This window comes from Notolepis coatsorum, assembly GCF_963971535.1.
Source record: "Notolepis coatsorum genome assembly, chromosome: 6".
Lineage (NCBI taxonomy): Eukaryota > Metazoa > Chordata > Actinopteri > Aulopiformes > Paralepididae > Notolepis > Notolepis coatsorum.
The window spans coordinates 60,283,378-60,294,162 of NC_140170.1; the positions used below are offsets into that span (position 1 = coordinate 60,283,378).

Below are 10,785 nucleotides of genomic sequence, written 5' to 3' on the forward strand. Positions count from 1 at the left end.
GTCCCCAAGGGGATCAATAAAGGAATATCTTATCTTATCTTGTGTGTGTGTGCATGTGAGTGAGTGACAGCAAACACACAGGATCCTGATGAGAGTGCGTAAGTACGACCACATCACACCCATCCTCCATTCACTTCACTGGCTCCCCATCACCGCCCAGACTGAATACAAATAAATATCCCTTCGCACGGAAACGATCCCCCCTACCTCAAAGTATAGTATAGTATATCTCTTAGTATAACTTGAGATTGTATAAAATAGCATGTACAGAAAGACCCAGTGCCTCATCCGTAGCTAACAGTGTATTGCACTACCACAGGACCTAGCATGTCCTACAATGCTCTGTAAATAACTTATGTACATATACTGATATGCTCTACTCTGTTTACTTGTTTTATTGCACAATGCCGTTCTATTGGATTCTATTATATGTTATTACTATTGTATTATGCACATCGTTGCGGGCAAGACCACCCGCATTTCATTGTATACTCGTATGCCGTGACAAATAAAACTCTTGACTTGACTTGAAGATCTCCTCACCCCAGAACCCTCCACCTGCAACCTTCGCTCCGCCAACACAAACCGCCTCCTTCCCCCCCCAGGACCAAGCTCCGCACCATGGGGGCAACCAGGCCTTCTGCTCGGCTGCTCCCCGCCTGTGGAACGCCCTCCCCGACCACCTCAGAGCACCATAGACCACTGATTCTTTTAAAAGAGGACTTAAAACATACCTCTTGACGAAAGCCTTCTCTTAGTTTTAACCTTTTTATACCTGCCTTGTGTGTTTTATCCCTTTTTTATGCTTTATCACTTGTTTCTTTAATTGCCTAATGTTTTTAAAGTCTGTTTTTAAAGTCTGTTTTTAGTCTGTAGCACTCTGAGACTTGGTTTCCAGATATAGAGTGCATTATAAATCGAATGTATTATTATTATTATTATTATTATTATTATTATTATTATTATTATTATTATTATTATTATTATTATTATTATTATTATTATTATTATTATTATTATTATTATTATTATTATTATTATTATTATTATTATTATTATTATTATTATTATTATTATTATTATTATTATTATTATTATTATTATTATTATTATTATTATTATTATTATTATTATTATTATTATTATTATTATTATTATTATTATTATTATTATTATTATTATTATTATTATTATTATTATTATTATTATTATTATTATTATTATTATTATTATTATTATTATTATTATTATTATTATTATTATTATTATTATTATTATTATTATTATTATTATTATTATTATTATTATTATTATTATTATTATTATTATTATTATTATTATTTGTGTGTATTTTCCTAATATGTACTTCCTGTCCGTTCTGCCCGGCCCCGTACAGCAATGTAACTGTCTTATCACAGAATCTGCCCTAAGCTCAGCGAGGACAAGAACAAACACTGTTACCGGTTCACTCCCAGAAGTTCCTACTGTAGCTTGCAGTAAAGCTACACTTGCCCTTGCTTGTCCAGGAAATGGGTCATCGTTGATAATGTATCTGTGTGCCTCCTTTTGAGTGTGTGTGTGTGTGTGTGTGTGTGTGTGTGTGTGTGTGTGTGTGTGTGTGTGTGTGTGTGTGTGTGTGTGTGTGTGTGTGTGTGTGTGTGTGTGTGTGTGTGTGTGTGTGTGTGTGTGTGTGTGTGTGTGTGTGTGTGTGTGTGTCTGTGCGCACGTGCATATGTGCGTGCATTGTCTGTCATAAACCCAAAGCACATCTGAGCTTCATAACAAAGGCGTGTGTGTGTGTGTGTGTGTGCATGTGTTCATGCAGGTGTGTGTGTGTGTGTGTGTGTGTGTGTGTGTGTGTGTGTGTGTGTGTGTGTGTGTGTGTGTGTGTGTGTGTGTGTGTGTGTGTGTGTATGTTGTACCTTGTGTATACTGTTTACCTTTAGTTTTACTCATAGTATATATTCAGATTCAAAGTTTGTATCGCCTATATTTATTGTAATCAATAATATAACCGATAGGGCATACAGACCCTCATCTGCACCTTTGTTTATTTTTCTCATATTTTTATATTCAGATCTAGTTTTATTGCCTATATTTATGTACTTTACTATTACTATTACTACTATTATGTGTACCCTGCCCATACCTGTACCTCCCCTCCCCCCTCCCCCATGCTGCTATGAAGCCCAAATGTCCCCAAGGGGATCAATAAAGGAATATCTTATCTTATCTTATCTTGTGTGTGTGTGCATGTGAGTGAGTGACAGCAAACACACAGGATCCTGATGAGAGTGCGTAAGTACGACCACATCACACCCATCCTCCATTCACTTCACTGGCTCCCCATCACCGCCCAGACTGAATACAAATAAATATCCCTTCGGACCCATCAATGCATCCACGGAAACGATCCCCCCTACCTCAAAGTATAGTATAGTATATCTCTTAGTATAACTTGAGATTGTATAAAATAGCATGTACAGAAAGACCCAGTGCCTCATCCGTAGCTAACAGTGTATTGCACTACCACAGGACCTAGCATGTCCTACAATGCTCTGTAAATAACTTATGTACATATACTGATATGCTCTACTCTGTTTACTTGTTTTATTGCACAATGCCGTTCTATTGGATTCTATTATATGTTATTACTATTGTATTATGCACATCGTTGCGGGCAAGACCACCCGCATTTCATTGTATACTCGTATGCCGTGACAAATAAAACTCTTGACTTGACTTGAAGATCTCCTCACCCCAGAACCCTCCACCTGCAACCTTCGCTCCGCCAACACAAACCGCCTCCTTCCCCCCCCAGGACCAAGCTCCGCACCATGGGGGCGACCAGGCCTTCTGCTCGGCTGCTCCCCGCCTGTGGAATGCCCTCCCTGACTACCTCAGAGCACCACAGACCACTGCTTCCTTTAAAAGAGAACTTAAAACATACCTCTTCACGAAAGCCTTCCCTTAGTTTTAACCTTTTTATACCTGCCTTGTGTGTTTTATCCCTTTTTTATGCGTTATGTCTTGTTTCTTTAATTGCCTAATGTTTTTAAAGTCTGTTTTAGTCTGTTTTTACTCTGTAGCACTCTGAGACTTGGTTTCCAGATATAGAGTGCATTATAAATCGAATGTATTATTATTATTATTATTATTATTATTATTATTATTATTATTATTATTATTATTATTATTATTATTATTATTATTATTATTATTATTATTATTATTATTATTATTATTATTATTATTATTATTATTATTATTATTATTATTATTATTATTATTATTATTATTATTATTATTATTATTATTATTATTATTATTATTATTATTATTATTATTATTATTATTATTATTATTATTTGTGTGTATTTTCCTAATATGTACTTCCTGTCCGTTCTGCCCGGCCCCGTACAGCAATGTAACTGTCTTATCACAGAATCTGCCCTGAGCTCAGCGAGGACAAGAACAAACACTGTTACCGGTTCACTCCCAGAAGTTCCTACTGTAGCTTGCAGTAAAGCTACACTTGCCCTTGCTTCTCCATGAGATGGGTCATCGTTGATAATGTCTCTGTGTGCCTCCTTTTATGTGTGTGTGTGCGTGTGTGTGTGTGTGTGTGTGTGTGTGTGTGTGTGTGTGTGTGTGTGTGTGTGTGTGTGTGTGTGTGTGTGTGTGTGTGTGTGTGTGTGTGTGTGTGTGTGTGTGTGTGTGTGTGTGTGTGTGTGTGTGTGTGTGTGTGTGTGTGTGTGTGTGCGTTGAGAATAGAGACAGAGAGACAGAGGCCAGATATAGCATGTGAGATTATTGAGATTATCTTTGGAGTTTTGTGGGGGGGGGGGGGCACAGTCGACCTCTGACATTGTCTTCTAGTCTATACTAGACTGGCCCAAATCAGAATTGAAAATCAGATCTGAGTCACATATGAGCAAATATTTGTTTCTTTCATCTGCAGTCTGAACGCAGCCTAAGAGTTGGGAAGACCTTGGGGGGGGGGGGGTCGACCTTGTATGAAATAGCTGACTTGGCTGTGCTGTTGGGCTTCCTGGAGGTGAGGTATGTATGGTCAGGGGGGGGGGGGGGGGGGGGGGGGGCTCTGTGACTTCCCTCTAACCTCGGGCGTGGTGACGTGACATAAACAATAAATAATTTAAGGTCAAGTATGGTCCCATATATGCAAAGGGGGTACATTAGGTTTCAACATTGAGTTGGGGGGGACACTCTAAGAGGGAGGTCTGGGGCTCGTCCCCCAAGGAAAGGTTGAGCGTCAAACACTTTTTTATATTTTTAAAATTTTCTCCCATCCCAATTTAGTCGTTATGCCAATTCCCTTCCTGGTCGTTGCGCGCATTTCCCCCCCACTTGCCGGCCTAGGGAGGGTTGAAGACTATCACATGTCTCCTCCGATACATGTGGAGTCAGCCAGCCGCTTCTTTTCACCTGACAGCGAGGACTCTCACTGGGGGAGGATCACACTACCTCCCCCAGATCTTTTCCCTGCTGAACAGGCACCCCGACCGACCTCGACCTGTAGGAGTCGCTGTTTACAACAACCAGGATACATACCCCACCGGCTTCCCACCCGCTAACACTGCCAATTGTGTTAGTAGGGACGACTGACCAAGCCGGAGGTACCGCTGACAGCTGGATTCGATCCCGGAGTCTCTGCGGTGGTAGTAGGCGAGCGCTTAGTCCGCTGCGCTACCCAGCCGCCCCTGTCAAACACTTCATTTGAAATGTCTTTATTTCTGACTGAACGCGAGTGAGAGGCATATCTGCTAGGTTGAGATGGTATGGTCCTGTATAGGGGTGTCGGAGAAATGGTTGGTTAATATATAGTCACAGGTTAGAAGGATATATAAATAATGTTTTTATCCCCTTATTTATTTGTTTACCTCTTTTGGGGAGTGGGTTGTCTTTCATATTTCATAAATTTTGGAGGGGGACAAATGTACCTCTTCTCAATATTGTCAATATTGAGGGGGACAACCCCCCCCCCCCCCCCAAATCTACACCTATATATGTGTTTACATGTGTATATATATTCAGATTTATATATATATATAAATGTATTATTATTCAGATTCAGATTATTATTTTAAATGTACATACATTCAGAAAAATGTGGGATGCTTGTTTTTCCCCGGCTCCTCAACCGTAGCAGATTCGTAGACAACAATATACAACGATCTATACAAACTATACAATACAATGGATAAATACAAATAAGTAAATTATTCTACAGTGTAAATAGCAGCAGTGTGTGTGTGTGTGTGTGTATAATAAGTGTGCGTGTGTAGTGTGTAAGTCACTCAAGGTGCTTCTGTATGTCAGTATTTGTTCTGTTTTGTTTCAAGTCTGTTCCAATACACCCATATGGGAGCTCACCCGCCTAAACGTCAACCCCCGCCGACGAATGAACGTGAGACAGAGATTCCCCACATCAAGAAGACTATAGTGGTCTGACAAGACTAAAAACAGCGGAAGTCGCCTTTATGACTTAACTTACTGGAGGTGAATCACCTACTGAATGCCACATTAGGCATAATGCGTGTGTGTGTGTGTCTGTGTGTGCCCTGCGTGCGTGATGTGTAGGCTATATGTTCTTAGTGTAGTCATGCGTAGGCGTGCATTATCCCAGAAGCCCTCTTTGTTTTGGCTGTCAGGCATGTGACTGGTTGCTAAGGTAAAGGGCGGGGGAAAGGTAGAAAGGTATTTCCGCAGTGAGGTGCAGGATTTCAGAGGAGGCCGCGGCTGAGAGTGCATTTGCATTTAGCTGCGAGGCGGAGGTATGCGCCCCGAACACTGCGGCAGGTCGTGGGTGAGAGTGGCTGCTAGTGATTGCGTGTGCAGGGGTTGGATATCAGGTGTATCGGGTGACCTGTTGTAGTCGCTCTGTGGCCGAGGTGACTCAGATATACACTTTAAAGTAAACGACAGTAGAGATACAATAGATACAATGCGTGACTCACGCTGGGTCTTTCGTTTTGAAGAAGGGCACTTTTTGTGGCATAATTACACAGGCACATACATATACACATTAACGTGCGCGCACATGTGTGCACACGCACGTATACACACAAACGCAATGTTTACATGGGGGGGACCCTGATGTAAACAAGACGAAAGTCTTTCTCTGGTCTGCATCCCCTTAACAATTGTATGTATTGAGCCGTACTGTATTGTACCCATTCTGCAATCTGTTAATAACATTTTCAATCAATCAATCAATCAACCAGTCTAGTTGTGAGCGCACTTCTCCATGACCACAAGTATTCGACTTCCTTCCGGTCACAACTGTTTGTTTTGGACTTCCGCCATTACGAAACGTATATTACTTATAAAATAAGTCAATATATTACTTATGGCTATAATATAACATACATTGTTTACCTTTTAACTTTTCTTCCCTGTGGTTGAGATTAGTATTTTATTTACGTTTTCTGATGAGACCTTTCAATCAATCAATCAATCAATCAAACCTTGTTGTTGCAGGCAGCATGGGCACACACACACGCACGCACACACACACGCACGCACGCACACACACACACGCCCGCACACACACACTCACACACACACGCACACACACGCACACACAGATAGGCGGTCACTGTGGGAGCACAAGGGTGGAGCTGTCTGCAGGGATTGAGTGTCTCTCGCTTTTCATCACGATCCACAGCTCTTTAGATCTCGCACCTCGCAGTCCTGACTCGGTGCTCTGCCTCTGCTCATCATCAACTCCAGGGAAACACGAGTGAGAGATATTTATCAATGGTCTCTCTACTCTAGAAACACCTGCAAGGAACTGCACTTTGTTTTGGACAAGTTGTGCCAAGTGGAATTTGTTTGGAAGGTCTGAATCGCATTTTCCTCGTACCCCCCCCCCCCCAAAAGTATGACTAATCTCGCGAAATACTGCTTTTAATTGAGTCGACATTTTAAAGCATCATGGAACGAGACACTGTGGCTCTCCAACCCGCACGGGCAGCGCGTAAAAGCGAGTGGCTGCGGAGCGCGCTGGCCCATCACCACTGTCCCCAGCCCGGCGGCGCGGTGGAGAACGAGATCGTCGTCCTGGCCACCGGGACGGACCAGTACATACAAGAGGTCTTCCACCACCTGGCCCATCCCAACCGAGACGATGTGGTGTCGGCGGAGGATTTCACCGTGCTCTGCGCGGTGCTCGGACTCACCGCGGCGGCAGGAGGAGGGGAGAGTAGGAGGGGACCGGGAGACGGAGAGGAAGACACCGAGGAGGACGAGGAGGAGGGCGAGTGCGTGTGTCGGGGACTCCCTCGCGAGTTGTCCTTCAGAGACTTCCACTCGCGGCTCTGCGGGTACTTCCGTGTGCGCGCCGGGAGGACCGGAGCCGGAGGAGGCAGTGGAACCGTGGTGCGCCGCTTACCTGTGACGGAGGAGACGGAGCTCGTGGAGCGGGAGATCAGGCTCCGGTGGCCACGGGTCCGACGGAGGAAGTGTGTCAGTTTCGACCTCACGAGAGACCACAGCAACAACACGAGATCCGTCTCTAAATTCGCCAAAGGGCCAAAAGGCGCAGATGACCGCAACACCGCAGGTATAGTTTCAAGTTTTGTTTTATTTGTCACATATGAGGTACCTCCTGTACATTACATTGAAATGCTTGGTTCTGCATGAGCCCATTGGGATTGTGCTTCATACAGTAAACAAGTTAAAAGAATAAAGAACAAACTATACAAAATATACAATAAACAAACTAAAGTACAACCTAAAGTAGGCTACAAAATGAAATGCTAACTTTTTAAAATGCTAAAATGTATGGGACATCGTAGTGTCTGTTATTGCATTCCACATCATGGTTTGTCCAGCACATGTCTTGCACTGCTGGGGGGCCCGGGCTACGTTACGAAGACTGCAGGTGAAAGTGGCGCATAATTATGTGACTCACATCTGTTTATTTTTCCATAACAGCGTGGACAGAACAAATCACATGGAATCTGATCTTTTCCATTATGATTTGGGCCACTTTAAATCAGATACAGAAGGTCAGATTTTATGCTATGCAAGCTCAGTCTGAACAGTTTTGATTGATTGATTGATTGATTGATTGATTGATTGGACATTTTATTAACAGATTGCAGAATGGGTACAACAATACAGTACTGTACAGCTCAATACAATTGTTAAGGGGATGCAGACCAGAGAAAGACTTTCGTCTTGTTTACATCAGGGTCCCCCATTTTCAATTAATCACAACATATGACACATGACATACAGGTAGACAGTACTGTTGTTACATAGACATTTATGACATTACCAGATCTACAAATATACAGTACTGTTTATTAGTACAAAAAGAGTCTAAAAAGAGAGTATATACATTTGAGGGGGAAAAAACTGTACATTGGAGGAGGTTGGGTAAGTGGGGTGGGGGGGAGGTGGTTGGGTGCAGGGTGGGGTGGGGGAAGAACAGTCACGTTGGAATTCATACGACTCTTACGTCACATTACTCACAAATTAGCTGGCCTCCGCTGTACATCAACTAGCAAATTAAACCATAAACTGTGACTTCAGTGTCCTCCATGGTTGCGTCCATCTTCGTCATTGTTCATTTGCGCATGCGGGTCAGTTCAGGAGCGTGATCTGTTCACACTGGAATCTGATATTGGCCACATCACATTTTTTATGTGAACAGCCAAACAAAATAAATCAGATCTGAGCAATACATCAGAATTAATTGAGCCCTGATTCCAGATTCAAGAGGTTTATTCATCACATACACACAAGACATGTAATGAAATGAAGGTGGCCATGCCCGCTTCGATTGTGCAAAAAATACAAATAATAATAGAATAAAATAGACATGATAAAAGTACTAAGATAAAATACAATACAATGCTAAGCTTACGAATTAAAATGTAATGAGTCCTATGTACACTACTATACTATACATACAGTTATACTGTATGTCACTATGCTATACTATACAAAAACATCCCGTTATGTTTTTTCCCCTTTAAAGTGAAATTTTTTCTTTCCTTTTAAAGTGACCTTTTCTTATGTGTTTAAAGTGACCTGTGGTGTGTTTGTGTGTGAGAGAGTGCAGAATGTGTGGTGTGTGTGTGTGTGTGTGTGTGTTGAGAGATCAGTGTTCAATGTTCTGATGGCCTGCTGGAAGAAGCTGAGCCTGAGTCTCTCTGTTCTTGCTGCGTGTGTGCGTAGGCGCTTGCCTGACCGCAGCAGCTTGAACAGGCTATGGTTGGGGTGGTGAGGGTCCTTCCAGGCTCTGGATTTGCACCTCCTATTGTATAAGTCCTGCAGGGGAGGTAGTGCAATACCTGTAGTATGCTCAGCTGAGTGCACCACTCTCTGGAGTGCCTTCCTGTCCTGGGCCGTGCTGTTTCCAAACCAGGCAGTGATGTTCCCAGTCAGAATGCTCTCTACAGCCCCGGAATAGAAGGAGTGGAGTAGCTGATAGAGGCACTGCTTTGCCTTTTTTACCACAGAATCTATGTGTTCAGACCATGTCAGGTCCTCTGTGATGTGGACTCCCAGGTACTTGAAACTGCTCACCCTGTCCACGATAGCCCTGTTTATCCACAACGGCGTGTGTGTCCCCTGCTGTATTCTCCTAAAATCCACGATCAGCTCTTTGGTTTGACCAATGTTCAGGAATAGGCTGTTGTCCCGGCACCAGCGTGCCAGTTCATCAACCTCCTCCCGATAGGCCTTCTCGTCATTGTAAGAGATCAGCCCCACCACCACCGTGTCATCCGCAAACATCACTATGGAGTTGGAGCTGAACTTGGCCACACAGTCATGTGTGTACAGTGAGTACAGCAGGGGGCTCAGAACGCAGCCCTAGGGGGACCCGATACTCAGGGTGATTTTTCTGGAGGTATAATAATAATAATAATCTTCATTTATATAGCACCTTTCATACACGGAGTGCAGTTCAAAGTGCTTAACAGAGACACGTCTTCTTTAAACAAGCCAAAAAAATTAAAAAATTAAAAAAAATACATAGTAACACAGTAAGTATGACCCCCCACCCTGACCACCTGGGGCCTGTCACTTACAAAGTCCAGGATCCAGGCGCTCATGGCGGAGCTCAGACCCAGATCGATCAGCTTGTCAACCAGTCTGGTGGGGACTATGGTGTTGAAAGCTGAACTATAGTCAATGAACAGCAATCTACTGTATATATTTATGTATTAATATTTACTGCATATATATATCTTATATACCTACTTATACACCTGCATATAACCCATATAACACTGTATGCTAGCATTTACAATAATGCTGTATATACCATATACATATATATATATATATTTATTCTCACTGTATTTTTTTCCACATCTGTCTTTACATACCTGCATATAATAATTTTACATATCTGTAGATACTATATCACTGTACCATTGTTGTAGTACTCGAGTCCAGCACTCGGACTTGACTCTGAGTCCTGGACTGATTTTCAGGACTTGTGACTCGACTTGGACTTGAGCACTGATGACTCAGACTTGGACTTGGACTCGAGCATTGACTGCATTTGGACTCTGAAGGTGCAGACGAGGACTCAGACTTGTTAATTGATAAATAAATTTATTTATTTTTATTTATTATTGTAATAGGCCCTAATTATTTGGCATATGATATTGATGGCTAGTGCATTTGTTTGGCTATTAATAATAAACTTCCCTTGAAATGATGACCGCTGTGTCATTTATGTTTAATGTAGACCTTTTTTCATTTGTACGTCAGCTCTTTGACTGCCAGAGTGGAGTGGAC

At 42.3% G+C, this 10,785-nt stretch overlaps 1 protein-coding gene across 1 annotated transcript in view; it reads left to right on the top strand.

Annotated features, from left to right (window-relative positions):
- Nucleotides 1-6,710: 6,710 nt before the first annotated feature.
- Nucleotides 6,711-10,785, top strand: part of LOC311231256 (EF-hand and coiled-coil domain-containing protein 1) — a 20,516-nt gene continuing 16,441 nt past the window's right edge. The window contains exon 1 of the mRNA XM_084317807.1: nt 6,711-7,585. Within this exon, the coding sequence (XP_084173933.1) occupies nt 6,958-7,585 (628 nt within the window). The 5' untranslated portion in view covers nt 6,711-6,957. The remainder of the gene's footprint in view (nt 7,586-10,785) is intronic.